The sequence below is a fragment of the Marmota flaviventris genome, chromosome 16 (genome assembly GCF_047511675.1).
Source record: "Marmota flaviventris isolate mMarFla1 chromosome 16, mMarFla1.hap1, whole genome shotgun sequence".
In the NCBI taxonomy this organism is placed as follows: domain Eukaryota; kingdom Metazoa; phylum Chordata; class Mammalia; order Rodentia; family Sciuridae; genus Marmota; species Marmota flaviventris.
Genome location: NC_092513.1, coordinates 38,012,805 through 38,040,791, shown reverse-complemented (window position 1 = coordinate 38,040,791; position 27,987 = coordinate 38,012,805). Strand labels below are relative to the sequence as shown.

General features: G+C 37.7%; 1 protein-coding gene across 1 annotated transcript in view; it reads left to right on the top strand.

Moving 5' to 3' along the window:
* The window catches only part of Asxl3 (ASXL transcriptional regulator 3), a 137,703-nt gene extending 133,153 nt beyond the window's left edge, over positions 1-4,550 (top strand). The window contains exon 11 of the mRNA XM_027935757.2: positions 831-4,550. Coding sequence (XP_027791558.2) covers positions 831-4,550 — 3,720 coding nt within the window. The remainder of the gene's footprint in view (positions 1-830) is intronic.
* The last annotated feature ends 23,437 nt before the right edge of the window (positions 4,551-27,987 follow it).

The following is a 27,987-nucleotide window of genomic DNA, read 5'->3' as shown; positions in this document are numbered from 1 at the left end:
AGCTGATCGTGCATTACCAACATCAAAAGAAACTGCCCACTCCATACTTTCTGGGAAAGGCAGAAAATCAGTGTTGCTCTTGCTTTTATGAAGATGTAATGATGTAATGATAATGTAATCCCTTTGGAAAACTGTGCTCTCACAAATACAGTCTCATGCAATCTTTATAACAGCCCTGTGGAGGAAATAGACCAGAAATAACTCATTTCATTTTACAACTGAGTTTACAAACTCATATAGTGTGCTTATTACACACCTATAAGGCAGCACACCAGGTGGTATAGGAATACAGTCCTTGGCCAGAGAGAGTTACCTGTGAAACTCAGGTACATAGTAATTTGCTACCATAACAGAGTACCTTTGTGTGATACCTTTGTGTGAAGCCAGGATAATTCTCGTCTCCCGTCCTCTTGACCTGGACTTTTTTCTTTGGGTCAAATTAAGTCAGGTCAACTCAAACAGAGTAAGTGTCCTAGTTGTTTTTTTTTTTTTTCCCTACTCTAGCAGGGAGGATGATTTAAGAACTAAGCAGATCCAAACTTTTTAGCTAATCTTATGGTACAAAACATGGATTTTGTTTTCATTTATGTAAGACATTAAGACAGTGCTTTATTTCCATGCCAAAGCAAGTCACTGGTTGATTTTTAAAACATCATTTCATACCCTTGTTGCACTTACTGTTGCTTTACATCCTAAGCGCTCATTCAGAGGTATAGTTCCTTTCATGTTGTAGGAGAGCACTGCTTGTTTTCCAGTTGCATCATGGCCTCCCACATGCCTTCTCTGCCATTACATATGAAGTGCTTTTTCTTTCTGTTCTTTCCTCACAGATCCAGCTTTCCAAAATCGGACCACCCTTTATTATCAAGAGTCAGCCAGTCTCCAAACCAGAGTCCAGAGCATCCACTAGCACCTCCGTCAGTGGAGGGAGGAACACCGGAGCCAGGACCCTTGCAGACATCAAGGCCCGTGCCCAACAAGCTCGGGCCCAACGTGAGGCTGCTGCAGCTGCTGCAGTGGCCGCTGCAGCGAGCATCGTCTCTGGCGCTATGGGGAGCCCAGGAGAGGGTGGAAAGGCAAGAACCCTGGCACACATCAAAGAGCAGACCAAGGCTAAGCTCTTTGCAAAACATCAAGCCCGAGCCCACCTCTTCCAGACTTCTAAAGAGACCCGGTTGCCTTCGCTCAGCTCCAAGGAAGGGCTTCCAAACTTAGAAGTCTCTTCTACCCCTGAAACAAAAATGGAAGGTTCCACCGGGGTCATTATTGTCAATCCAAATTGCAGGTCTCCTAGCAACAAGTCCGCTCACCTCCGGGAGAGCAGCACTGTTTTACAGCAGTCTCTTAACCCCACTCAACTTCCAGAAACTGCCACTGACTTATCTGTACATAGTTCTGATGAAAACATACCTGTGTCACATTTATCCGAGAAAATTGTTTCATCTACCTCTTCTGAAAATAGCAGTATGCCCATGCTTCTCAATAAAAATCCTGTCCCCGTGTCTGTCTGCAGCGCTGCTATGTCGGGAGCAATTAAAGAACACCCCTTTGTGAGTTCTGTTGACAAATCCTCTGTGCTGATGTCTGTCGACAGTGCAACCACTACCATTTCTGCTTGTAATATAAGCATGTTAAAAACCATCCAGGGAACTGACACTCCATGCATAGCCATTATACCAAAATGTATTGAAAGCACTCCTATTCCGGCCACTACAGAGGGCGCCGGTATATCCAGCTCCATGGACGATAAGCCACTGCTCATACCAAGCAGCAGTGCCACTAACTTAATCTCCAGTCAGTACACCTCTGTGCCAACTCCCTCCATTGGAAATAATTTGCCAAACCATCTCTCCACTAGCTCTGTCTTGATTCCCCCCACGGGAATTAACAGCAGATTTCCTTCTGAGAAGATAGCCATGCCTGGGAGTGAAGAACAGGCCACCGTATCCATGGGTACCACTGTGAGAGCAGCCCTCAGCTGCAGTGACTCAGTGGCGGTCACCGACGCTCTGGTTGCACGTCCGCCTGTCGCAATGTTTACGGGAAACATGCTCACTATAAACTCTTACGATAGTCCTCCGAAGTTAAGTGCTGAAAGCTTGGACAAAAATTCAGCGCCTCGAAACAGGGCAGACAATTCTGGGAAACCTCAGCAGCCACCCGGGGGCTTTGCACCAGCAACCATAAACAGATCCATTCCCTGTAAAGTCATCGTTGACCACAGCACCACGCTGACCTCCAGTTTGTCACTGACTGTCTCCATTGAGAGTGCAGAAACCAGCTTGGACCTCCAGAGCAGGTCTGTGAGGACAGAGGTATCCATCCAGCCCATGGCGTGTCCTCAGGTCTCTGTAATTAGCAGGCCTGAGCCAGTGGCAAGTGAAAGTATAGACCACAGTTCGAGTTTCATTGCTGCCTCTGCAGTCAAACAAGACTGTAAAACCCTGCAGGCCCCCTGCACCAGTCTCCGAGAACTGCCCCTTGTTGTTCCAGACAAATTAAACGAGGTGGCTGCTCCTAGTCATAGCTTTGCTGAGCAGACCCGGAACCCAACTACTTACAAAAGTGAAGCAGACACAACCTGTAGCAATCAGTATAACCCAGGAAACCGGATCTGCTGGAATGAGGATGCCATGAGGGGCACAGGACAGCCTCTGGTCAGTCACTCTGTTTCAGGTAAACAGAAGGAATATGCAGAGCAGAGCTGCCCGAAGGCCATCAAAACTGAACATGCCAGCTACTCGCACATGTCAGAGCTGCACCCCAGGAATCTCATAGCAAACGTCGCTCTTCCTGTGAAATCTGAACCTCACGAAGTGGACAAGGGCTTTAGAATGGACACCGAAGACTTCCCTGGCCCTGGGCTGCCTCCGCCACCGGTAGAGGTAGCCGCCACCATACCACAAGCACAGAACCTGGATGCTCCTTCGTCCAGTGCCAGGGAAGAGGCCATTTCCCTGGTTCCAGACACCCTGAAAAGAGTTCCGAGTGCAGGAAGCTCAAGCTGTCGTCTGTCATCCGTGGAGGCTAACAACCCACTGGTGACACAGCTACTGCAGGGCAACCTGCCTTTGGAGAAAGTGTTGCCACAGCCCAGACTGGGTGCCAAGCTCGAAATCAACAGGCTTCCTTTGCCCCTTCAAACTACCTCAGTGGGTAAAACACCACCAGAGAGGAACATCGTTGAAATGCCTTCCAGCTCTCCAAACCCAGATGGTAAGGGCTACTTGGCAGGGACTCTTGCACCACTACAAATGAGGAAGCGAGAAAACCATCCCAAAAAGAGAGTAGCCAGGACTGTAGGGGAACACACTCAAGTTAAATGTGAACCAGGGAAGTTGTTGGTGGATCCAGATGTTAAAGGGGTGCCGTGTGTCATAAATTCAGGCATGAGTCAGCTAGGACACAGTCAGCCATTTAAGCAAGAATGGCTGAACAAACACTCCATGCAGAACAGAATCGTTCACAGCCCCGAGGTCAAACAGCAAAAGCGGCTGCTCCCCGCGTGTAGCTTCCAGCAGAACCTATTTCATGTTGACAAAAATGGCGGTTTCCACCCTGATGCTGGTACCTCACACAGACAGCAGTTTTACCAAATGCCCATGGCTGCCAGGGGCCCCATTCCCACTGCAGCTCTCTTACAGGCCTCTTCCAAGCCCGCCGTGGGCTGTAATGCATTTGCCTTCAATAGGCATCTTGAACAAAAGGGATTAGGAGAGGTTAGTCTTCCTTCCGCACCCCACCAGCTAAGGCTAGCCAACATGTTGTCCCCCAATATGCCCATAAAGGAAGGTGATGACGTGGGAGGGGCTACACACACAATGCCAAACAAAGCACTAGTGCATCCTCCACTGCCCCCACCTCCTCCACCCCCGCCCCCTCCACCCTTGGCCTTGCCCCCGCCTCCCCCACCACCACCTCCACTACCTCCACCTCTCCCTAATGCAGAAGTCCCATCTGATCAAAAGCAACCGCCAGTTACCATGGAAACCACTAAGAGACTTAGTTGGCCACAGTCCACGGGCATATGTAGCAATATAAAATCGGAACCTCTTTCTTTTGAGGAAGGTTTAAGCAGCAGCTGTGAACTGGGCATGAAACAAGTTTCCTATGACCAGAATGAAATGAAAGAACAGTTAAAAGCATTTGCGCTAAAAAATGCAGATTTCTCTTCCTATTTGCTTTCTGAGCCACAGAAGCCTTTTCCCCAATTAGCTGCTCAGAAAATGCAGGTGCAGCAACAACAGCAGCTCTGTGGAAATTATCCAACAATACACTTTGGTAGCACGAGCTTCAAAAGGGCAGCGTCTGCAATTGAAAAGTCCATTGGGATTTTGGGAAGTGGCTCTAGTCCTGCCACGGGCCTGCCTGGTCAGAACGCTCAGATGCCTGTTCAGAACTTTGCCGACAGCAGCAACGCGGACGAATTGGAACTGAAATGCTCTTGCCGGCTGAAAGCCATGATTGTGTGCAAAGGCTGTGGGGCCTTCTGCCATGATGACTGCATAGGTCCTTCAAAACTCTGTGTAGCTTGCTTGGTTGTACGATAAGAGCTGAGTGAACGATGCAGTATCCCTTTTTGACACGGAAAAGCCAAACAGCAACCGCAAATTGAATAACGTAGTGACTGACTTACATGCTAATTTATTTTACTTTGTAACAGATAATCTTTTTTTCATAGGATTATTATTTTCTTGCATTTTTTTATAATGAGGAGGATGCCTACCAACTGACTGGCTCGACAGCATGTTGAGCATATTTAATTGCCATTCCCAGCTTCAGAAGTTTCTCTCTGTGCATATACAGGTTACTGCCCCATTCCTCCTTCACCCCCTTTGAGCCCAGGTACAGATAGGAAAAGGACAGTTTTTATTGCTTCGTCACCAGAAATGCAAATGTAGAAAAAGAATGGTAAAAAATAAGGTGGACATGTATTTTTCTGTCAATTAGCTATTACAGCAGGTATTTCTGTACTTGCCGTTACCACCATGATGAAGTCATTTTTGGAATGGGGAATCTGATTTAAATGTGTGATTCCTTGTATTTATTCATATCACGAAAGATACATTAAAGAAGGCATGCCATTAATGAAATTCACTGTCTCTGTTCTCTTTTCTCCCTTCTTTTACTCTCTCAGAGACAATGGCAGAAAATAAGTATCTGCCGTGAATTTTGTACACAGATTTTAGTGAAATGTGTCCTGTGTCTGAAATTGCAGCATGGGCCTCATACCCAGTAAACTGGATCTAGCCCTTGGACACCTGATAATATAAGATCGGTTGGCCAACATAGAGTCACAGGTCCAGAAAAGTTTGGAGCTTCGTGTATGACTTTTAACACCAAGTATGAAAAAAATATCCTAAAATTAAAAGCAAATAAAATACTGTATGTGCATGTATAAGTGGTTTGATTATATACATATTAATAATAACTTTCACTCTAATTAAATGAGTAGATATTAAAAATTGAGGGAAAATAATCGTAGCCCTGTATTAATGACACAATGTATTTTCGTCTCTACCCCAATGGAAGTTGGCCATCTCTTTTTACAGGTGTCATTGATGTTCAAAGGGACTTTAGAAGGTTGACGTGTGACATTTTTCTGAACCATTTTATTTTCTCATGATTCAGTCTAATTGTATTTGAGTCTGAAATAACCCTTATTTTTTAAAAAAAATACATTTTTAGGTATTTTATGTTTTGCTTCACCCCCTCCCCATATCTGGGACCATAAACTGCTTTCAAAAAAGGGATACTGCATCTTATAATTATCTTCAGTGTTTATCCAGTTAAGTCTGAGTGTCAAATACTTGAGCTACATTCCGTAGACGCTGGCCGCCATCCTGCTGGAGAACAGCTGTAGTTCAGGAGGCTCTGTTCCCAAAAGCAAGTTCAAAAGCACATGCACATGTGGGAAGATGAAAGAAAGCAAAAGCCACGCCCATTTAACTTCAGATTCCAGAGCACAAAATGTGGAACACCATTAATCCATTGATTGATTGTGGCTGTAGAATTTAAAAAAAAAAAAACGGGGAAAATCATCTTTATCCAGGGTAAGAATGACAGATGTTTTCACATGGGATCACTCTAATCAATGTAAACTTTTTGACATTCCCTGAGAACATGTCTTATAAGTTAACTGGAATGTACAGAAGTTACATTCCTGAAGCAAAATATACCTGTAATTATTTTATGAGCAACTATGATATTTTTCCCTCCATATTTATTGTGATGTTGCCAAATTTTTTTTTAGGTAATAGGAGACATCATGTTTATTAAAAAATTCCTGATAGTGAAAGATACTTAAGAACAGCAAAGGAAGTCCTGCCCTGTGGCCACGATTAGATGCTTCAGTACTGTCACTTCTATTATTCATATTAAAATTGACAAAATGAATGAGAAAGTTAGCAATGCACTTAACCAGCCCTTCCCAAGGAATGCAGCATAAGTGCCAGTAGATTCGTAGTTCACTTCACTCCAGGTTACATTTGGATGGTGTCCTTTTGGATGATGTCTTTATGGTCTGCTTGGCTCTGATTTCGTCTTAATTTCAAAGATCATGTTCTTAGCCTCACGGTGGGGCACTCATAATATAGACACTTGTATGCCAACTTCTTCCAAATTCAGTCGCTGCTATACCAGTGTCAGATACTGTCTACACCAGCAAATTGAAAACTACCGCATCAGTAACTGACACACATTGAAAGAAACTCCAGTCTACAAAACCTTTGCACTCTATGTGAGGTACAGTTGAGGCCGATGTGATACTGGGCTCATTGTCAGTTCCATCAGTGTTGAAGACTGCCTGCAAGTTGCTTACTGGGAATAATGAAAAGTGTCCTTCTGTATGTTTGGAGTTTTCACATCATACGTTTGGAGAATCAATTGTTGATAGTGCATGATTTCTCTCACCCAGGTCCAAAGAGCATAACTTTTTGTGCCCTTACTCTCTTTTTTGACCCAATCCAAATTCCTACTTTTCGCATATGGTTTATATCACTGAGAAAATGAAAACCTTTGGGCTAAAAAAAAAAAAAAAAGAAATTGAGAAGTAAAATGTGGGTCAGATGTTTCATAGGTGTCCATTTAATATATATGTACAAAAGCCAGTATATTTGAATTAGGTGAGTAGGTTCTTAGTTTCTTGATTTCTACATGTGTCTGCCTATGTGCAAATAGAGTATGTTATTTACTACATGGTTATTGTGGTATAATGTGCAAATTTCAGTGTGTGCATTATCCTGATTATTGAACACTATTATCTGTCTATCAGGAATAAACTTGCACATGAAACATTTTTTTTTTTTTTAATCACAAAGGATGTATTTCCCTAAGTAGCACTTTTGGAGCAGGGGAAGGACGAAAACTGCTATTCCCTCATCCCCCTCCTATATGATATGCATATGCCTGAGTTATATAAAGACATTTAGGTCGTTAATGGGCATGTTAATAAGAGCGTTCTGATGCAAATTCATTTTCAAAATGATAATATTTTTTCCTTCCCCAAAGTGAAAAATGGCAGAAATCTTGGTGAACTGAGCACCATAGTTATATATAATATTTCCCTGCTAAGGTCTAGTTTGAAGAAAAAAAAAAACAAAACTTGAAAACAAACCTGTAAGGTTGAGCCTGGGTTGCTATAAAGACTGTGGTGGTGTGTGCTTCTGGGATGAGCTGTAGAAGGCATAGTTGACTTCCGGACCTTGGATATTCTTACTCAGTTCAATATAAACAGAAAAACAAGCTGGTGCCCGTGGTGCTTTATAGTGCAGTCAAGAGTAAAAATACATGTTGTTCCAGCCCCATTTCCTTCACAAACACTCGCACAATTTTCAAAAGAGGAAGTTGCTGTGGCCTCTGGTTTCCCAGCTTCTCCGTGGTATGAAGTCCCAGTTTTTAGAAGCTGAAGCCAATCTTAGGGTGCATCGTCTCTGTGGTGTGGAGGCCCAGCACTGCACTAGCTGCCTGGGGGAATGACCCCCGCCGAACACGCAGAGCTCAGACTCACTGTCCATCTGTGTTCCCAGAGAACAATGTGAAGAGTCCTAGAACAGGAACTCATCAGACTGTCAGGGGCCTATGTAGCCAAAACGTCACTGAATAGAAAACTTCTGTTGTCTTCAGTCCTCATGCTTTGTCACTGTAAAGCGAACAAAAAGCATTTTTACTATAATTTAAAGGAGCTGCTTTTTTATAGCACATACTATTTCGCTTTGTACTATATTTGATAGTTGCAGAATAATTTAGACTGTAGAAAAACTCTGTTGTATTTGTACTGTTCATGAATGTTCCAAGGAAAGTGCTTTACTTGGTTGCCATAATTTTCTTGTACTGCTGTATTTTCCCCACTGCTTCATGAAAACTTAATCTAATTCTTATTTTCAGTACAGTTTTTTTTTTAAATGTGTGTTTGTGTGAATTTTTTTTTTTTTTTTTTTTTGGTCAGTATTCTGAATGTTTACATCTGTTTGACATTAGCCATTTAATGCCTTTTTTGAAAGGCGGAATTACTCCTACAGTGTAACAGCAAAATGTGAAATCAACCCAAACATAACATGCATGACAAACAGATTGGGGGCGAAGGCCCTGAACGTACATAGACATTTTATATCAGCATACAGAAAAGTAAAACCCTCCTTCAGTCCTCTACCAAAGAATATATTATTCCCACAGGAAAAACTCAGAAAGGTGTGTAAAATCCTCAGAAGGGGGAGCAGTTGATTCAGTAAGACTGCTACAATTTAAAACTGTTATGCTTGCTTTGATACCTGACTAAATGTGACTGAGTGCAACAAGCATTTAAAAAATTTTTAGACAGTGTTTTGTTTAGAATTCAGGGATCATGCATTCTTTAATGGTGCTGTTTGTTTTTTTATTTCTTCTTTTCTACAAAGAAAAAAAGTGTTGCCTACAAAAGTGACTGCTCACAATACCATAAGTTAAATGAAAGGAAATGTTTGTTTCTTCATGTTTCTCTGTTTTTCCCTTTCTCGGAGTAAAAATTTGGGTTTCAATATTAAAATATTCTGGAGAAAATAAAGAAATTAAACATGAAATACTGTCAGTTTTAATTTTTTAATGAAATGAGGTAGTTGATGTACATATGCAAAATGTACTTATGATCCATTGAACATTTGATTAAGAAATAGAGGGAAAACTGTATCCTGTTAAATTATCTGCACTTATTTTCAGTATAGTAAATTGACAATGTGTGGTTATAACTGTTGTTAATACAGTAAAAACTAACACTGAAACCTCTGAAATTAATGGTATTTGCTATGCTCACCATTTAAAACTATATTTGGACCTTCTTGTTTTCATAAAGATGTAAGTTTTTATGCCAAAAAGCATTCAGGTCAAACAAATTGTTACTTCTGGATTTAATTTCATCTTTCAAAATGAGTAGTACATAAAATGATCTTTTAAAAGAATTGTTCTGGTTAATTTTTTTATCCTACATTAAATATTATTGCTAGAGTTATTTGAATAAAATTCTGTGAACCATTAGAACAAAATTGCCTTAGTTCTATTTACATAGGTTAAAGACATCTGCATATCTTTTCAGTAAGCTGAATCAGAAGACATTAAACATAATTGGCTGTTAGAAATCTGAGTTCCACTGTTTTCATCTACAAGGAAAATGTTGTCTTTAGCCACCAGATGGCGAAAGAGGATGTTTACTTTTGGAAGGGGGAGGTGGTGGGGGGAGAACAAAGCAGGCTCCTTCCTCTTTCCACAACTGAAATGACTTGTAATAGTGAAAGTCCAGCTTACCCAAGGAAGGCAGAGGATGGATATTCCCAGGTTTCATTAAATGATGGCATTTCTTTCTTTGTGCCACTTTTCCCCTATTAACCTATTTACAAAATACTTTTGTAATTCTATTTAGAATTGTAGATTTTTTTTCTTTGCATCACATTATTCTTCTAGTCCGGAATCCATCAGATGAAATCAAACACTCCAGCACTCTTTAAGCTGATATTTATTAAAAATGATCTAAATGCTGTTATGTACTTTAATTCATGTATTCTCATGAGTATAATTATATAGTCTTTATTTTATTAAATTCCATTATTTTTAATACATCAATGAGGCCTAATTTGAACAAAACTCTGCCTTAGGATTTAAAGTGTTCACTTGTTTCTATCATAGCCCTTATCTACAAGCAAGCGACTTTATCTGGTAATTTCTCAGTTTTCACATACATGCTTCATTGTACTCAAAGATAATTATGTCATTTAGAAGGAACCTAACCAGGAGAGAAGTTGATAAAATAGTTTGGGGATTTTTTTCTGCATAAGACGAAAAGAAATCCTAGGAATTAGTTCCCAGCCCATAAAAATATTTGGAGTCTTTAGTCCTAGATCCCCCAGAGTTAATATTACAAGGGCAGACCACATACAATTATTCACCCTGACATGCAGAAATTAAAAGTTGGAAGAATCAAATGTTAGAGCTAATCTGGAAGTCTAACGTAAGTACGACACTGTCCTCTTCCCTGCAGAAACTCTTATCCAAGTTGCTAATGTAACTAATTACCATACACTCTCACTACTTGGATAAATATTGCCTGATTTACAAAACAATGACTGAATATTTTACCATTTTATTTCAAAAATCAACTTTGTTTTGCAGCTGTATTAAATAATATGGTGACACCTCACTCTAAGTAAAGCTGATATTAAAAATATTTAGCAAAACTGTAAGGCCTTAACCAATTCTAACAAATGCTAGACGTATCCACAGTGATGATTTGTGAGCATCAGATCAGAGCACACTGGCTGACTAGCAATCTGTGAATGAAGAGGCTGCCTGAGTCTGCGTTTATCAGTGGTTAGGATTTATACTTGGTACACTCACTGCATTTACGGGAAAGTTTGTTTCTAAGGTATTTTTCTTAAGCAAAAAATGCCATTTACATTCTCATATTTGTGTGTATATATATATGTGTGTATATACATATATCCACACCCCTACACACACACGTATTTGTTTATTTTAAGCAAACACAATGAAAAGTCCTGGCGTTTCTCCTTTTGGTATTTTCCAACTAGATCAGTGGGTGCTTCTCACATGGACTGCTTTAGAAGATCAAGGACATTTGAAGGTTGTATAAAGTCCTTCTCAACTTCCATGGCTTATCACAAAGTATTACTTTTATCATAAGCTTATAAATGGAAAAATAAATTTCATCTTTGATTCAAGCACTTATCTCTAGTTTCAAATTATGGTTTATTTCAGGAAAACACTGCATTCAGAATCCTTCTTTAATGATGAGAAAACAGGGAATTCAGAGGAGTTCAAGACTGAGGTTCTGTTTTCCTTGATTTGTTTGGCTTTCAGTATCAAGTTCTGGAAATGTGATACCATCTTTCAGTTCTAGGAAAATGTGGTTGGCTTCAGTGACTAGGAAACACAGGAGCTTCACTTGGGTATTCTCTCCCACATAGAAGTTGCAACATTTATGTTTCCACTTATGTATTAATATTTTTAAAATTTTTCTGTGATATATACTTCCCTGGTCAGTCAGTTTAAACCTCAAAGTGAGAAATTAAAAACCTTGAAGTATGAGTGGGGACAGTTCCCTGTGATAGCTTCTAAGTGGAAGCTACAAATATATTTTACATCCCTTCTTTAATCCGTGGATTCAACACAGATTTTTTTGGTTGTTTTTTAACACTATATGTGTTTTGGTAAAATCTTTACATCAAAGATGAAGAAAGAAAACAAAGCTATGAGAAATTGGTATCTTCAAAAGAAACACTTAACAATTTTAAAAAATTAACTACATTCAGAGTAGGACTCTGAATGATTTATTTATTACCTCTAATGTTCACTTACCTAATGCTAATATCCTTGCTAAAGCAGGTTCAGAATATGCACTACAACTTTAAGCCATCAGAAAGATAACTGTGACATTAGTAGCAGTCATTCCCTCCCCTCCTCTTCCTTTCCATGTTTTGATAATGGAATGATTCGGTAGTAAAAATTTTCTGTTCCCAATCTTTGCTTGGCAAAAGAGAAATCAAGGATCTCACTCTTTATAATCCCAGTTTTATACTTGTGATTTTTCTCAATAATAAATAATTGCCAAGACTGTAATTCTATGGATTTTTTTTTTAGATTCTCTTCAGATGAATAAGCTTTTAAGGTTTTAACTATTCACACCAAATATTCCAACTTCCCTGGGTTATTCCAGAAAGGTGGACAGTTTTTATTTTAAAAATTATTATTGATAACATTAATGAAATACTGTATTCCAAGGGCTTCAAAGTATTTTATGAATTTTAATTATATTTATTCTTACAAAAACCCTGTAAGGTAGGACTGTTACTATATATGTGTAATAAACAAGGAAAATGAGGCTTTACAGAGCTTAAAGAACACTCAGCTAAGATCTGGGCTATAAAGGTTTTTGCAGAGGCCATAGCCCATCTCTTGGAATAAAACATAATTGCTGCTACACAGATTCTGGTAGATGCTGGGGATTGTGATAAAAATGAGCATGTCCCAAACCTTGAAGAAACATATAGACTAGTGCAAAAGATAAAATAATTTTAGTGTGACAAAAGTATAGCCACGACATGTGCAAGGTACAGCAGAAAAGGAAGCAACCAAGTGTTTGAAGTCATTTAGGGTTGCTACCAGTAGAAAATGGCTCAAGAGGAGCATTGGGTCCCATATCTGATGTGGTCTAAAGACAGCCTCAGAGAATGGGGAGCAGATTATTCCCTGTGAGTTCCTTGGATCAGGGCTTATTAATAAAGACAATGATCTCTTCAAGGTGTTAGATACTTTACATAGTTCAGAACTCTGTCACCAAGCCCTTCTTTCATGAATTTAGAAATATATTTAGATGTTGTTAACAGTCAATTCTGCTTGGGGCTGGGAGTATAGCTCAGTGGTTGAGTGCTGCTTGCCTAGAATGTGGAAGGCCTTGAAAGATCCCTAGTACTGCCAAGTAATAATGATTGATTTTGCAAAAATTAACAGACTAAAGTGATGTTTGTGGTTCCTGATGTCCTTGGTGGTCATGCACTTTTTAATACTTTTTAAAATCAATGTAATACATATTCCTATAATAAGAATCAAAAAAAATATGACAGAGACTACCTCAAAAGGTTTGCAGTGCCCCAAAACAAATAACAATGTGGGATGTTAACACTTCTTAAAGAAGCAAATGTCACTTCTGACTATTCATATTATTCAATAGAGTTAAATCAGAATACCAAGAGCTAGTCTTGCACTTGCAAGTTATGAGTTTGGATAGAAGTCAGGGAACTTACTAATGTCTTGTCCAGTTCTTTTGAGAAATAAAAGCTTCCCATCCTGCTGATGATCGCAAATGGGAATGGGAAGCATTTCGGTCATTGGGGGCGGGAATATAACCACCAGATAATACTGAAAATACAGTGCCAGAAACAAACATGATCTGTATCAATACTTTTCCAAGGAAGTCTTCCCTGTATGAGTTAATCCTACTGCTCCCTTAATTCTGCATTGGGAACTGGGAACAAGTGGTGGCTGTTCCTACACAGAGAAGCCTGGTCTCTAGAACAGGGTGGCCTGTCTGGTGCTGTATGTCAAGCAAGGCTCTGAGAATGTGGCTCTGGGTTATTCACACTCCCGCTCACCAAGTGAGTCACCAACTTCCCCCAAAAGACAAAACCATCTTACGTATAAATATTTCTCTTAGAGCCATCTGGAAACCTAATATTTTCAGCATTTTGACAAGTACATATTTGAAGATATTGTGAAACGAAGAAATTTATTTTGGAGATTACATTCAGTGAGAAATTACATTTTCCCATCTCCAGCAATATATACTTTAAGTTTCTTTCTACTTTAGGAGAATGTGTCATCTCAGTGACTACAAGGACAGTTTACTCCCTGACCCTCAGTACTTGTAAGGGGATTTTAAGGATGAAGGCACTTTCCATGAAGCATTCAATGAGCCAAAATCCATCTGATACTCAATGAACAAACCTTTTTTTTTTTTTTTTTGATCATCACCTCTATGCTAAGTGCTCTATTATATGTAATACCAAATTTTACTGATGACTTGATTCTTCAAGAAAAATGAAGCTATCAAACATTTTTTTAATGGGTTGTAAAACCAGCATCATACCATGACACATCTTCATAAGATGAAGGGATTTCTCAGAAAATGCCATTCAAATGTGTCTTTCCAGGACATAACAATTTCCCAGAACAGCTTGGATGGATGGGGAAGGGAGGGGGGCAGATAATTGAAGGATGAAAGTTTTAAAAAGATGTCTCCTTTGAAATTCTAATTTAATTTCCAAACTACTTTATCCAGGTTCAATGTAGAAGTAGCAATATAGAATAAGGAAAAAATAAAAAATCTTTTTTGCATCTTCTATTGGAGGAACTATACTTTTCTCATTTAAAATAGAAAAAAGAAAGAAAAACTCCTGTGTAGGGAGAATGGTTTATCATCAAATTTGGCTCATCTGGAAAAAAACAGCACAGATGGTCTGCTTGCTTCAGGATTGTGGTTTTGTGCCATGCATGATTCACCAAGAAGGTAAATCAGCATCTGCTCATTTCATTTTCTGTTCACTATTGTAGTAATAGGTAGCAACGTGCATTAATACTCTTTTGTCACTAGAGCCTAAGCAAGAAAATGAATATTACCTTCTAGCTAAAAGAAAATGGGTTTTTTAAAATTTTTTCATTCAAATTGAGAGGAGGATAAAAATAAAAAACAAGCAAAAAAAAAAAAAAAGAAAGAAAAAGAAAAGAAAGAAACCTTTGCCAGTTCAATAAAATTTGATGCTTCTTCATTTGGAAAGCTCTTTGGCCAAGAGCCAGTAAGTAAATTTTTTAATGCATATCAAACTAAGAGATCAGGAAAGAAAAACAGGACGTGGTAATTGGCAACTCTTACATGATTGATTATTAAAAGGATCGTCACAGGGTATATTTCTGTTTATGCTTGCAAGGATGGATATTTAAAGTGCGTATCAACACAGAGATTTAACCTGTTTTTATGGTTTGAGGTTGATTCATTAAAATATTGCCAGGAGTGAATGATAACTTTAATAATGGGAAATCTGATTTCCTGTCCCATAGTTTGGCAAATAGATTTATGCAAATCTGATGAGGTTAGTTTCTTCATAGGAAGCAAATATCTCCCTGGACTGTGAACAATACAGATTCTTCTTCTATTTCTTTTACATCATTTCCTGGGATATATTTTATAGTTACAGAGAGCTTTCTTTTTTTAAATTTTTAGTTATAGGTGGACATAAAATCTTCATTTTATTTTTATGTGATGCTGAGGATCGAACTCAGGGCCTCACACAGGCTAGGTGAGCCACAACCCCAGCCCCCACAGAGAGCTATCCTTGATTTTCGGTGAGTCCTTATTTGTCAATGGGCTGAAAGCTATTGAAGAGCAGGTGTGGTAACTCATCTATGTTGGTGTCTCTAACATCTTCCATCAGGCATAATGTAGGCTAGTACATTAGTGCACACAATAAAGGTATACACTGTGGCTTCCTCTGTGCCAGGCTGTTAAAGATGCCATGAGTACTGTAATGAAAACTCAAAAATCCATGACTTTTTATTCTAGAGAAGGGAAGCAGGTGACAGGGAGATGTATGTAACACAGATAGTATCCTATTTAAGTGATATTGCTACAAAGGAATAGCAAGGGCACAGGAAATATCAGTGTGGAGGTGGTGAGTGTTGTGGATTATTATATGCTTCTCAGGGAAGGCCCCACTGAGAAAGTGGTATGGACACAATTGTGCTCCCCCAATTCCTATGTTGAAGCCCTAACCCCCAATGTGACATTATTTGAAAACAGGACCTAAAAAGAGATAATCAAGGCTAAATAAAATCAGAGGCGTGGGGCCCTAATCCAAAAGCACTAGTGTCTAAGGGAGAGACACATATCTCTCCCTTTTTGCATGAGCACAGAGAAGAGGCCATATGAGGACATAGTGAGAAGGCCACCATCCATAAGACAGGAAGAAAGGCCTCATCAGAAACCATTCCTGGAACCTTGATCTTGACTTGCAGTCTCTGAACTGTGAGAAAGTAAATTTCTATTGTTTCCCCTATCTTGTCCATGCTATTTCCATTGTGGTACCTCCAGCAGACTAAAGCAGAAGGGAACTTCATTTCTTGGGCGGGGGGGGGGGAGGCAGGGATGATCTAATATTTATTAGTTATACAACCATAGAAAATTATTTTACCATTCATTTATTTATGTTTGCTCTAATTAATTATACATGACAGTAGAAAGCATTTTGAGACATTGTACACAAATGGAGCACAACTTCTCGTTCCTCTGGCTGTATATAGAGCAGAGTCACTTCAGTAGTGCAATCACACTAGGATAATAACGTCTGTCTTATTCTACCATCCTCCCCATCTCCACAGGCTACCCCTTTCCTCACTCCCCTCTACACAAACTAAAATTCCTTCATTCTTCTGTATCCCCCTGACTGACTATGGATCAGCATCTGCTTATCAGAGAAAATATTCTGCTTTTGTTTTTTGGGGATTGGCTTATTTCACTTAGCATAATAGTCTCTAGTTCCATCCATTTACCTGCAAATGCCATAATTTCACTCCTTTTTAATGCTGATCAATATTCCATTGTGTATATGTACCACATTTTATTTATTCATTCATCTGTTGAAGGGCATCTAGGTTGGTTCCACAGTTTAGCTATCGTGAATTGTACTGCCATAAACATTGATGGGGCTGTGTCCCTGTAGTATGCTGTTTTTAAGCCCTTTGGGTATAGACTGAGGAGAGGGATAGCTGGGTCAGATGATGGTTCCATTCCCAGTTTTCCAAGGAATCTCCATACTGCTTTCCATATTGTTTGCACCAATTTGCAGTCCCACCAGCAATGTATGAGTGTGCCTTTTCTCCCACATCCTCGCCAACACTTATTGTGTGGTCCATAGTTTAGCTATTGTGAATTGAGCTACTATAAACATTGATGTGGTTGCATCACTGTAGTATGCTGATTTTAAGTCTTTTAAGTATAAACCAAGGAGTGGGATAGCTGGGTCAAATGGTGATTCCATTTCGAGTTTTCTGAGGTATTGCCATACTGCTTTCCATAGTGGTTGCACAAATTTGCAGTACCACCAGCAATGTCTGAGTGTACCTTTTTCCCCACATCCTAACCAACACTAATTGTTGCCTGTATTCTTTTTTTTTATTGGTTGTTCAAAACATTACAAAGCTCATGACATATCATCTTTCATACATTTGACTCAAGTGGGTTATGAACTCCCATTTTTACCCCAAATACAAATTGCAGAATCACATCGGTTACACATTCACATTTTTACAAAATGGCATATTAGTGACTGTTGTATTCTGCTACCTTTCCTATCCCCTACTATCCCCCCTCCCCTCCCCTCCCATCTTCCCTCTCTACCTCATCTGCTGTTGTTCAATTCTCTCTCTTGCCCCCCCCCCTTTCCCCTCACAACCTCTTATATGTAATTTGTGTACCATTAAGGGTCTCCTACCATTTCCATACGATTTCCCTTCTCTCTCCCTTTCTCTCCCCCCACTCGTCTCTGTTTAATGTTAATCTTTTCCTCATGCTCTTCCTCTGTTGCCTGTATTCTTGATAATTGCCATTCTGACTGGAGTGAGATGAAATCTTAGGGTAGTTTTGATTTGCATTTCTCCAGTTGCTAGAGATGATGACGGTTTTTTCATGTTTGTTGATCGATTGTATTTCTTCTGCAGAAGGTAACTTCTGAGTAGCAAAGACAAGAAGGTGTGAAGGAACTGGAGCATGTAATGGAGAGGCCTTCTGGCAGAAGTCAAAGCAAACCTAAGACCTTGGGTCAGAGTATGCTATGGTAGGTCATTTGTATAAAAATTCTCTCTCATACTCAGAAGAGGATCTTCTGCAAGGTAAAATAATGAACTTTCCAGGCCTTCCGTTTAACAAAGGTTTTGCATAACTAATGGGAATAACTCTTTCCAAAGTTCCAACTTAAGAAGAAAGTGTAAATAATTAAAATCAATTATCTTTCCATTGCCTATGTCATTGTTTCTAATAAAAAGTGGATATTTATCCACCAAGTAAGATATTGAAAACCTATGTATCACTTCCTCTAGAACCTTTCTAGGTTTAAATCCATCTCTGAGAACTAACAAGGTGGTATTATCCTCATTAAAATTCAAGTTTTAGAATATGTGGGGAAGAATATCTCTTTTTCAATACAAAAATAATTTATTGCATATTATATTGCATAACATACAACAAACATCATGCTAAGCAGCTTAGATGTCTCCCTCATATCAATCTTGCCATGTTACCATAATTCCATCTTTATAGATGAGTTCAGACAGTTGGAGGATTTAAGTCAATTAAGGCAGGTTACATTGCCTTAAGTGTCAAATTGTCTTCAATGCACTTCAATGTGCATTGAAATAGCTCAGCTGGGTTGTTAAGAAACAGAATTCAGGGATTTGCTCCTAAGGTTCTGAGGTAGGACCAATCCTTAGTGATTCTAATCAAAAAGTTCTCATCAGAAAGTGGCAAATGCATTGCTCTGGACCTTAATTAACCACTAATATTGGATGACTGAAATTCCAGTTACCTACTCTCCAAATTAACAGTTGTCAATGAGTTAATGTTAGAAAAATTGGCAAGATTTTACAAAACAGGACTAGTTATATAAATTTACCTAGGGGATATTGTACAACCACTAAACAATATTGTGAAAGAGTATTTAATGATGAGGTAATATAATTTGTACTATATTAAAAGAAAAAAAAAGAAATTCTAGAACATTATGTAAAACAATGACCTCATTATTTATTGAAAAAAATGACTACACTTTGAAAATGAAAATAACTAAAATAGCAAGTGACCATTAAAGTTTAAATTTACATTTGGAGACTTTGACTAATTTTATTTTCTTTTCTGAATTTTTCAACATTTCTCCTTTGAATCTGTATAACATCTGTGAGCCGATTTACAAAGCTATTAAAAGTAACGGTGATTTTTAATAACTAGGAAGCCAGCCTATGCTGACATACAAAGTCATCCTGAGTAATTCTTAAAATGTATATTATGTTCGTGGAATATTAAGCGGTAAACGATTATCATATTAAATGTTTACTTTCTCATTGAATAGGTTGGTTTACATTATGGAGATAAATTGAATGAATATTATCCACCAAAAGATATTTTGTGGCAAAAGAGACATTTTGTTGTCTTATAGTAAGCTAAACAATGAAGTAGAGTAAAACAATAAGAAATTATATTCATGCAGTGTATTTATCAAATTTCTGCTGCCACCCAGTGGCTGTTCAATCTATTTTACATATACTGTTCATTTTGCTAATTAACTAGTAAAGTTGCTCCTGAAGAACACATTAGTAGACAGAATCAGACTGCCTTGAAGAAACAATGATTTTGTAGTTCTAAGAAGGACCCACCAAAGCACATCAAGTCAGAGAAAAATCTTTCAACAGAACAGCCCTAAGATGTTCAGGGTGGCATGAGGAAACTAACAACACACCCTGCTGATTCTACAGAATCTAGAATCTTTTTCTCATTAGAAAGGGATCCTTCTTAGATCAATGTTTCATGAGTTCTATGCAAAGGACAGGGACACCCGGCAGCAACTGGCAACAAAAGCCACTTGCTGAATCGAATTCAGTTGCCCTTAATTTTCAGAAAAGAGAAAAGCTGAGAACGAAGCCAAGTTACTCTTGGACATCTCTCGGGGCCAGCAAGAGAGGGAAGCCAGATGCAGCTCTGGGCAGAGCTGGACAAAAAGGATAGGCAGTTTCTGCTGAGAGCTGAGGAAGGTCGCCAGAGGATGATTTAAATGAAAACATGTAAAAGCATGGGGAAAACATCAGGGGAAAAAAATCAGAAAAAAGTTGCAATGCAATCCTAGTGCAAAGAAACTTTGGGAAACAAATCAAAGTAAGAAGCATAAAGATCAAATAAGTAAATCATAGTTTGGGTAGGTTTACAAAAGTTGTGAGATATGAACAGAGAATTGAGTGATAAAGGTCTGATAAAAGGGGAAATGGTACATCTGTTTTGTGAATTGTTACCAGTGAGTGTACCCAATAATAAATATAATTTTTAAAAGTCTACAAAGCTCTAATTGTGAGTTAGAAGGAAAATATCAGGATCACAGGGCTAATGGCTTCTTCTTGCTTTTCTTTGGATAGGAGAGAAAAACAACCTGGCATAGTCTTTGGGGCTGTAAAATGTTCACTTTTCCCAAGGGGGACATAACTGTAAGAAAGGGCAGAGATTGAGATTCCTCAATACAGAGCAAGGCCATTTGGGGCCAAGGAGCGACCAGGTGAACAAATGTAAAATGGAGATATCTTTTGATTAAAAAGGCAACTCACAAAGTTAAAGCCAATACTAAATGGAGCTTTTGAAAGGGCAATGTCGGAAAGTAATTTATGAGCTGGGGGGAAATGAATAAAAAGGCACTTGTATGGAATAATGTTAAATTTCAAATTCTGATTGAGCCACAGTGACCTATAAAAGTTGCTGTGAATAGGAAAGGCTGGGAAATCTTTCAGTGAGTGTGAAAATCATACTCATGACGGATGCCTTATAAGTTATTAATTATAAAGGATGGGAGTGGGATTCGGAGAACTCAGAGGGTGGAGCAAAGACTTGGGTCTCATAGGCTTTCATTTCTACATCGTTCTTTTGTTTGGACTTGCTTTTTAGAAAATTTTAATTTTTGGTTGCTAGGTCTTGGCTTTATGTCACTTATTTGCTTTGACTTGTTTGTATTAGATTTTGACTTTGGAAGGATGTGACAATATAGGCAAATAGATCTGTCTTTCATTTCTCTCTCCTGGGAAAATCAGCTCCCTTTGCACCTAAAAGAAGTGTACTTTTAACTGCCCTCTATTGACCAATTTGGAGAAATTAGTGATTTATATTGTATTAAGTGAAGAATTTGTGAAGTGGGCTAGGGCTGTGGCTCAGTGGTAGAGTGCTTGCCTAGCATGTGTGAGGCACTGGGTTCGATTCTCAGCACCACATATAAATAAATAAATAAATAAAGGTCAATCAACAGCTAAAAAAAATTTTTTTAAAGGATACGTAAATTGACTTGTATACCTAACATGTTTCTCAACCATTTTAAAATCAGTCAAAATTTGTTTTTGTAGTTTCAGAATGGTAACAGTTGACACAAATTTGTATTACTGATGAAACTATCAACATTGTGTAAACAAGACAGGAAATATCTTAAGACTAATTAAATTATTTGTTTCTATGTCATTATAAGTATTTGCCAATCACCTGTATTCAATCATCTTCTCCACTCACCTCAACACCTCTTTATCTTTCTCTATAGAATTATCGTTATTAAGTTTGAAGAATGACTTGGGATAAGAATAAAAGCACAGTAATCAGCTTGACAATGCAGATTTGGGATATATATATATATATATATATATATATATATATATATATATATATATTTAATCTCAAAGTCAGAACCATTAGTGATTGTTTCACTTTTTCTTCAGAAAGAGAGAAGCAGAGAGAAGGAAGTCAGGAAGGAAGGAACAATTTTCAAACTGTTCAAACACTACTGAAATCCACTTGAAACAGATCAGTGCTGCTATTTTAAATTTATATTGTGATATTCTTAGACACATTTTATTTTACCTTATAAATAAGTAAATTCAGGTGTTAAATCATTAAGCCTTACTTTCAGTTTTAGTGCCCATTCAGTAATTATCTTATATGATAATCAATTGTATTAGTCTGGAGGAAAGTTTCCCAAGTATTAGCAAGCCAAGAGTCAACTTGGATACTTGTTGAAAATGTAGATTCTGGGTCTCTGCCATCAGAATTGGCATATCAGGAACAGGACCCAAGAATTTACGTGTATTATAGGTAGCTCAGGTAATTCTAATATACAGGATCTGGAGATTCAGAGTATGTGATTATCATCTGCTCCTACTATAGAGGTAATGTAGCTCTAATAATGCCTGCGAGAATTTAATTATTGCTAGAGAAGAGTGGACAGTGAAAAAGCCATCCTATGAATACCTTGGGACAGATGACCTTGCATTGAGGAAAAGATTTATATGGTTTGTGGAACTGATATGGTTTGGGACTTTGTAAACACATAAAATTAGCTCAGCTCACAGTTTGTACACTAGTGAAACACATTTATCCTTTTAAATTTGTCAGCTCTAGAGCTTCTGCCTCTTCCATTTTACCTTTTTAATTTATTTGACTGTTCTCTACATTGAGTAGGGGGATAAAAAGAAGTTTTGGACAAATTAAAATCCACTGTATGAATTTTAATGTACTTAATAATTATTTTCTATTAGCCTTTTTACTCAAGAGCATTTCACTTGAAAAGAAAATGTGCCCTGCTGGTTAAAAGTGAAGACTTTCAGCTTTCTTTTTTTTTTTTTTTTTTTTTCATCTTGGTATTAGCCCTTATTCTGAATCAACTGGAGTTGGGCAATTATTTATTTCTTCTTAAATAAACCAGGAGTTTATATTTCTTGAAAGAAAAATTTCATCATTGAACAAGTGTGTGTTATTCTAAATATCTTAGCATATTTGTTTACATACACGAGGAGTCATATGCTGCCAATTAATCTGGAGCTAATTTTGTTGTGCTTCATCCAGTTAATACTGTTATACTCTGAAGATCTTTTAGATAACTTTTGAATTTTCACAGCTGATCACTAAACAGGATTTTTTTGGGCAACTTTCCTCCATGATATTTTTACCAATATGTAATTTAACAATCTCAAGTTTTCTTCTCTAATTTTCCTACTCATGATTTGAGAATAAGCCCTTAGAGTTAGTTAACTGTTCAAAAAGAGGGTACTTCAGACAGTGAGTAATTAACTGCTGCGGTGTTAAACATGGGCTGTTGGAAAGTGAACTAATCAGTCTTCATATCCTCTGGATTCTGAAACAGTGACAAACCATAGCAAATTGGATTACAGGTGAGGCCTTTGAGCTTTGGAGCCGCATCGATCAAAAGACTCCAGACAAAGCTCATAAAAGACACAGCAATAAACATTTCTTTTATATGAATAATTGAGTTTGCTCTCATTTCATTCCTGTGGATGGATCTTTGAACCACTACCGAAATTAATTCGACTCATTTTCTTTTTCATCATATATTTTGTGTGTTCTGTGTCCATCCATAACTGGATCTCCCCATCCCATTCCCAGGTAATAGGGTCCCTGATAACACTGTCTTAAATTTGCTATTTCACTTGCTCAAGTGGATCTGCTATAAGCATAGCATAGCTTGTTTGAAAAAGAGTTCATAATGTTTTTGGTTAACTTCCTAAGGTGGCTTTTCTAGGTAAATCGGACTTTAAAAATCTGAGATCTGGGATCCTTGTCAGAGCTCTACCACTCAGAGCCTGTGGTTTCTGTTTCTTAATTCCCTTGGATAGTTACACATGCTGTACTGAGGAGGGCAAAGAAAATTCATCACTTTTAACTTCTAGCTGAAGACACCTAGCATGAGGGGAATTCAAAAGTTAAATGTAGTCAAATCTGGTAATCTCAATCTGATCTAGTAATTTAAAGTTATTTTTAAAGTAACACCACCTCTTGTTTTATAATAACCTTCATATTTTATGTGGATTCAGATTTAAGAAAACTTGAAGGAATAGTACAAAGAGCTCTCTGTACTCAGTTTTGCCTATTATTGATATCTTATATTGGTGTAACATATTCGTTATCATTAATTAGCTAATTTAGAAGCACTATTATTGACTAAAGTCCCTCCTATATTCAAATTCATTCAGTTTTACCTGATGTCTTGTTCTTTCCAGGATTCCCTCGGGGGGATATTACCTATAGTTGACATGTCTTCTTAGGCTCCTGTTGGCTGGAACAGTTTCCCAGACTCTTCTAGATTTTGATGACTATTACAGTTTTTTTTTTAATTTTTAATTTTTAGTTGTAGATGGACACAATATTTTTAATGATGTTTATGTGGTGCTGAGGATTGAACCCAGTACCTCACACGTGCGAGGAAAGCACTCTACCACTGAACCACAGCCCCACCCCTGACTAGTACAGTTTTGAAGAGCCCTATTAAGGTATTTTCTAGCACACCCCTCTGTTGGAATTGGTATGGTGACTTTTTCATGTTTAGACTGAGCATGTGGAGTTTGTGGAAGAAGGAGAGAGGGAAGAGGCTGGAAGAAGTCGCCATTCTTGTCACATCACCATGGTTCAATGCGATTTGTGTTGACGTGTTCTCCTGATTAAAGCAGTGTTTATAAGTTTTCGCTACAAAAAACGTTTCTTTATTTTCCCCATATCCATCCTATGCTCTTCAAAAAGGTTAAATCTCTGCACGTTGCTTACTCCAAGAGTGGGGATTTGTACTCCCCCTCTTCTATTAGTTTCGCAGTGCCGCTATAACAAACTTCCAAAATCTAAGGGTCTTGGAATAACAAATATTTATTCTTTCACCGTTCTGGAGAACAGAAGTATAAAATCATGGGTCATGGTCTCCTTTATGGGAGATCCCTTTTTTGCATGTCTTCCAGCTCCTGGTGGCTCTAAGCATTCTTCACTGTGACAGCACAGCTGTAGATTCTGTGGTCTTCTGCAAAGGGCCTTCCCTCCTTCTGTGTCTTTTTCTTTTGGTACTGGGGATTGAAACCAGGGTCACTTTACCTCTGAACTCAATCCCCAGTCCATTTTTTTTTTTTAAGTTTTGAGACAGATTCTCAATAAGCTGCTGAGGGCCTCACTAAGTTGCTGAGACTGGCCTTGAATTTGTGATCATCCTGCCTCAGCCCCCTGAGTCGCTGGCATTACATACATGGCCTGTCATGCCCTCTTTTCATTTCTTTATCCTTAGAAGAACATTGGTTATTGGATTTAGGGCACCCCTGGATAATCCAGTCTGATCTCATCTTAAGATCCTTAGTATCATTATATCTGCAAAGATTCTGTTTCACAAATAAGGTCACGTCAACACATTCTGGAAACTCATAACTTTGGGGGAGTCATTATTCAAATTACTACACCCTTCTTGGAGGCAAAGTATATATCTAAATTATTCCAAGGGAGATGTTTTTTCTTCTTCTGCATTTATTTATTTATTCAATTATCTGTATCACTATGGATTTATCATGCATATTTATATTTAAAATTATAATCCAATACTACTTTACTTTACTGGTCAAATTATTCCAGCTTTGGCCATTGGGATTTCCTTCAATTAATCCCTGTGATCATGTAGAATATTTGTATCATTGTAGGTTTTTAATTTGGTTTGGTTTCGCTTGTTGGTGGTATGTGTGTATGTTGGGGGGGGTCTGGGTTTTTTTTTTTGTGTGTGTGTGTGTGTGCTTTGTTTGGTTTAAGCACTTCCTTACTTTCTGGCAATACAAAATGAAGCTCACTTGGTATAATTCCTGTCCCGGTCCTAGAATCAGTCACTTCCCCAAGAAGCCCTGATTCCTTTTATTGGTGAGTGGTATCAGAGGTAAAGTTCTGGGCACTAGATGTGCTTGTAGCCACTGGGTTATCAATGCATCTAATCCTTTTGCTAAGAGAGCAAGGAAGTATATGTGGGTACAATAACTAATGTATGAGCAGCCATATATGAATATTTCTATATGTAAGCATCTGTATCTATGTTAATGTAACCATGAATTTATATTGGTAGTTCTACTGTAATCCACTGCTATGTGGATCAACCTACTCTCTTCCCATGGCTTATTTCTACATTCTAACTTAATTCTATAGTAAGAAATCTGGCTTCTACCATGTGACATCCACTTATTTAATCTATGGGTTCCAGTCTACACATACAGCAATATCAGAAGTGTAACTCCTATCACAGGGGAAATAAATTCATCAGTTGGAGTACACTACTTATGTGGCATTCTCTTTAGTCTAGCAAACTTCACTCATGCCAGGTTATTTAAATCAGCACATTTCCCACCCAACTCCCAACATAGGGTTATTTAACATATTTATATACAGTTTGATTCTCTTGATGCACTCTGCATTCCATCCTTTAATCTCCCAATCTCCTAAATTATTGGGAATTTTTATTTGCTTACATTAATGTCACTATTATAAAGTTATATGGGTTTTGACAAATGCATAATGTCAGGTATCTAACATTAGAGTACATACAGAATAATTTTGCTGTCTGAAATACATCCTGTACTTACTTATCCAACCTTTCTTTCTCCCTCCAACCCAATGTCAACCACTGATGTTTTCACCATCTCCTTAGCTTTGTTTTTTTTTTTTTTTTTGTTGTTGTTGTTTTCAGACTGTTGTGTGCTTGGAATCGTGTGATATATATTCTTTTCAGAATGGCTATCTTCACTTAGTAGGATGCATGTTGATGTATTTATTAACTTGTCATTATAGCCCATTTCTATTATGGCTAAGTAATATTCTATTGCACACATGTACTAAAGTTTGTCTATGCATCCATCTATTGAAGAACACTTCCATTGATTTAAGTTTTGATGATTATGAATAAAGCTACTGTAAATATTCATGTGCAGGTTTTTGTGTGAGCCCAAATGTTGAAATTGTTGGGTAAATACCTTGGAGCATAATTATTGAATTGTCTAAGAATGTGTTTAGTTTTATTAAAAACTGCCAAACTGTCTTCTAAAATGGCTGTGCCATTCTGTGTTCCCACCCACAATAAAGGAGAACTGTTGCTATGGACAGTTACCAGCATTTGACATGGTTAAATTTTTGGATTTTAGCCATTCTAGTACATGCGTAGTGGTATATTATTATTAACTTTTAACTTTTTAATGACATTTGATGTTAAGTGCATTTTCTTTTTTAAAAAATTATTTGTTTATGTAAATCGGATATACATGATAGCAGAATGCATTTTGATTCATTGTACACAATTGCAGCACAACTTTTCATTTCTCTGGTTGTACATGATATAGCATTGGACCATTTGTGCAGTCATACATGTACCTAGAGTAATGATGTCCATGTTATTTCACCATCTTTCCTGCCCCAGGGTATTTTCTTATGCTTATTTGCCATCTGTATGTGTTCTTTGGTGGGTCTTCTGTTCAGATCTTTTGTCCATTTGTAAAATGAATTGTTAGTTTATCATTAAAGCATTGTTTATATATTGGACATACAGACTTTATCAAATTTGTGTTTTGCATAAATTTTTCTAAAACTATAGCTTATAAAATATTTTATATTCATTCTCATTTACAGAGTATGAATTTGATTAAAATCCTACTTTTTTATTCTTTCTCAGATGTCACTCTTGGTATTGTATCTGAATATCAAAGGTCACATAGATTTTCTAACTTCTAGAAAATTTTAGATTTAAATTTTAGATTTAGGTATTTGATTTATTTTGAATTAACTTTAGTGAAAGAAATGAGTTTTATATCTAGTTTATTTTAGTACATGAATATCCTTTTGTTCCAGCACCAGTCTTTTCTCTTTTGATTTTCCTTTGCTTCTTTATCAAAGGTCAGATGATTCTATTGTGTGGGTATAGTTCTGGATTCTTTATTTTGTTCCATTGATTGATGTCTCTCTCTCTCTCTCTCTCTTTCTCTCTCTCTCTCTTGCAAATACCATTGGCTACTTTTTCTGCATCAATTGATATGATTATATGCTTTTCCCCTTTATCCTGATGATATAATGGATTACATTGATTCTTTATATTGAACCGGTTTTACACACCAGGAATAATTTTCACTTGAACATTATATATAGTCATTTTTATATTGTTATATTAAATTTGCTAAGATTTTGTTAAGAAATTTGGCATCTGTGCTCATGAGAGCTGTCATATTAAGCTAATGCTATAACTTTAATTTGGGGTGTTTATTATGTAGGTTTAAAAAATGGTAAGATATTAGCAAAGGAGGAGGTACCATTTTGACCTATGGAGATTCATAAACTGGCTAATTTAATGAAGGAAAAATGATAGTACTAAATATTAAAGA